This window comes from Plasmodium cynomolgi (genome assembly GCF_000321355.1).
Source record: "Plasmodium cynomolgi strain B DNA, scaffold: 0973, whole genome shotgun sequence".
In the NCBI taxonomy this organism is placed as follows: domain Eukaryota; phylum Apicomplexa; class Aconoidasida; order Haemosporida; family Plasmodiidae; genus Plasmodium; species Plasmodium cynomolgi.
In genome coordinates, this window is record NW_004193119.1 from 1 (window position 1) to 1,444 (window position 1,444).

Sequence of the window (1,444 nt, forward strand, 5' to 3'; positions counted from 1 at the left end):
TATTTATGTACAAATTCCTTTTTATTATATCACTTGTACATTGAATAAATTGAAATAATTATTATTATATGCATTACATTCAATATAATGGATTTTTCACAATTAACAAAAACCGTATCTTTATAAATTATCATCAAAATAATTTGTCATTATGTAATGTTTTTATATTATATAATTATGTTTTATCGAAAAAAGGTTTTCCATTAAATAAATTATTTATATATTTTTTATTTGTAGTATAACTTTTTAAGTGAAATTTTAAATAAGTATGATACTTTCGATAATCCTGTGTCTAATAAAGATGTAAATGTTGATATTTTAAATTTATGTGATGAATACAAAACATTTAATTCTAATCTTACACCAGAGCAAAAAGACACATGTAAGAAACTTTTAAGAAACTTGTTTTTATGTAATGATACCAAAAAAGTTAATCCTATAAAATGCTGTAGTGCTTTAAATTTCTGGTTATATTTTGAAATAAAAAAATATAGCTTTTCCAAAGATATTATCGAGATGATTTATGATTTACCTTATGGGAGAGAAAATAATGTGGCTAATTATGGTTATTGTCCTCCTTATAATTTATCTAATGATAACCTCGATAAAACCGAGGAATTACTAAAATTGAGTATATTTATTGTCAATATAGATGAATTTCAAAATTTATTAAATAGTTATACGGATAATTTTAAAAAATGCTTTCTCAAAAAATATTTTTATGAATGCGTTAATACATACAATGTTTTGAAAGAGCAATACTGTTCTGAAGAATGAGAAGGCATTACTAATCATGGCATATGCGGAATTTTACATGAGTTTGGTGATTTATACCCTTCTTTTCTTCAAATGGCAAAGAACAAAGACTATGAATTACCAGATTTAACTGTTTATAATGAATTTGATATTGATTCATGTATTTCAAAAAAAACTATCCTAGAATCAACTTTTACAGCTTCTAATAATTCAGATAAGCCGACAACAAATAGTGTTCCCACGGCAATTGGTACAATGGCTGCAATACCTCCATTTTTAGCGTTAATATATAAGGTTAATATAATTTGTACTTAAAAATATAAACAAAAGTTAACACAAATATATATTTTACAGCATTCTGCTAAATGATATAACAATATTATCATGTATATATATATATTTTTTTTCCGTGTTAGTTTACCCCTATCGGAATATGGTTTCGGTCAAAAATTAAAAAAGTACAAACATTTTCGACAATATAGAGGAACAATTAGAAAATGAATTATTTTATCCTTCACCTAAAAATCCAATTATAAATCCTGGTGATGCCAGCTATAATGTTGCTTATGGACATGTATGAATCTGTAATATAACACAATACAGTTTTATTAGAATAGTTAATATCACACATATTATTAAAAAATATATTTTTTTAAAATTCATTAACAAAAATAAATATAATTTAATG

General features: G+C 23.5%; 1 protein-coding gene across 1 annotated transcript; it reads left to right on the forward strand.

Annotated features, from left to right (window-relative positions):
• Window positions 1-177: 177 nt before the first annotated feature.
• Window positions 178-777, forward strand: PCYB_006340 (hypothetical protein; the record flags this gene model as incomplete). The annotated part of the gene is made up of 2 exons (XM_004228055.1): window positions 178-195; window positions 238-777. 2 exons carry the CDS (start codon window positions 178-180, stop codon window positions 775-777), a joined length of 558 nt encoding a protein of 185 aa, XP_004228103.1.
• Between the last annotated feature and the right edge of the window lie 667 nt (window positions 778-1,444).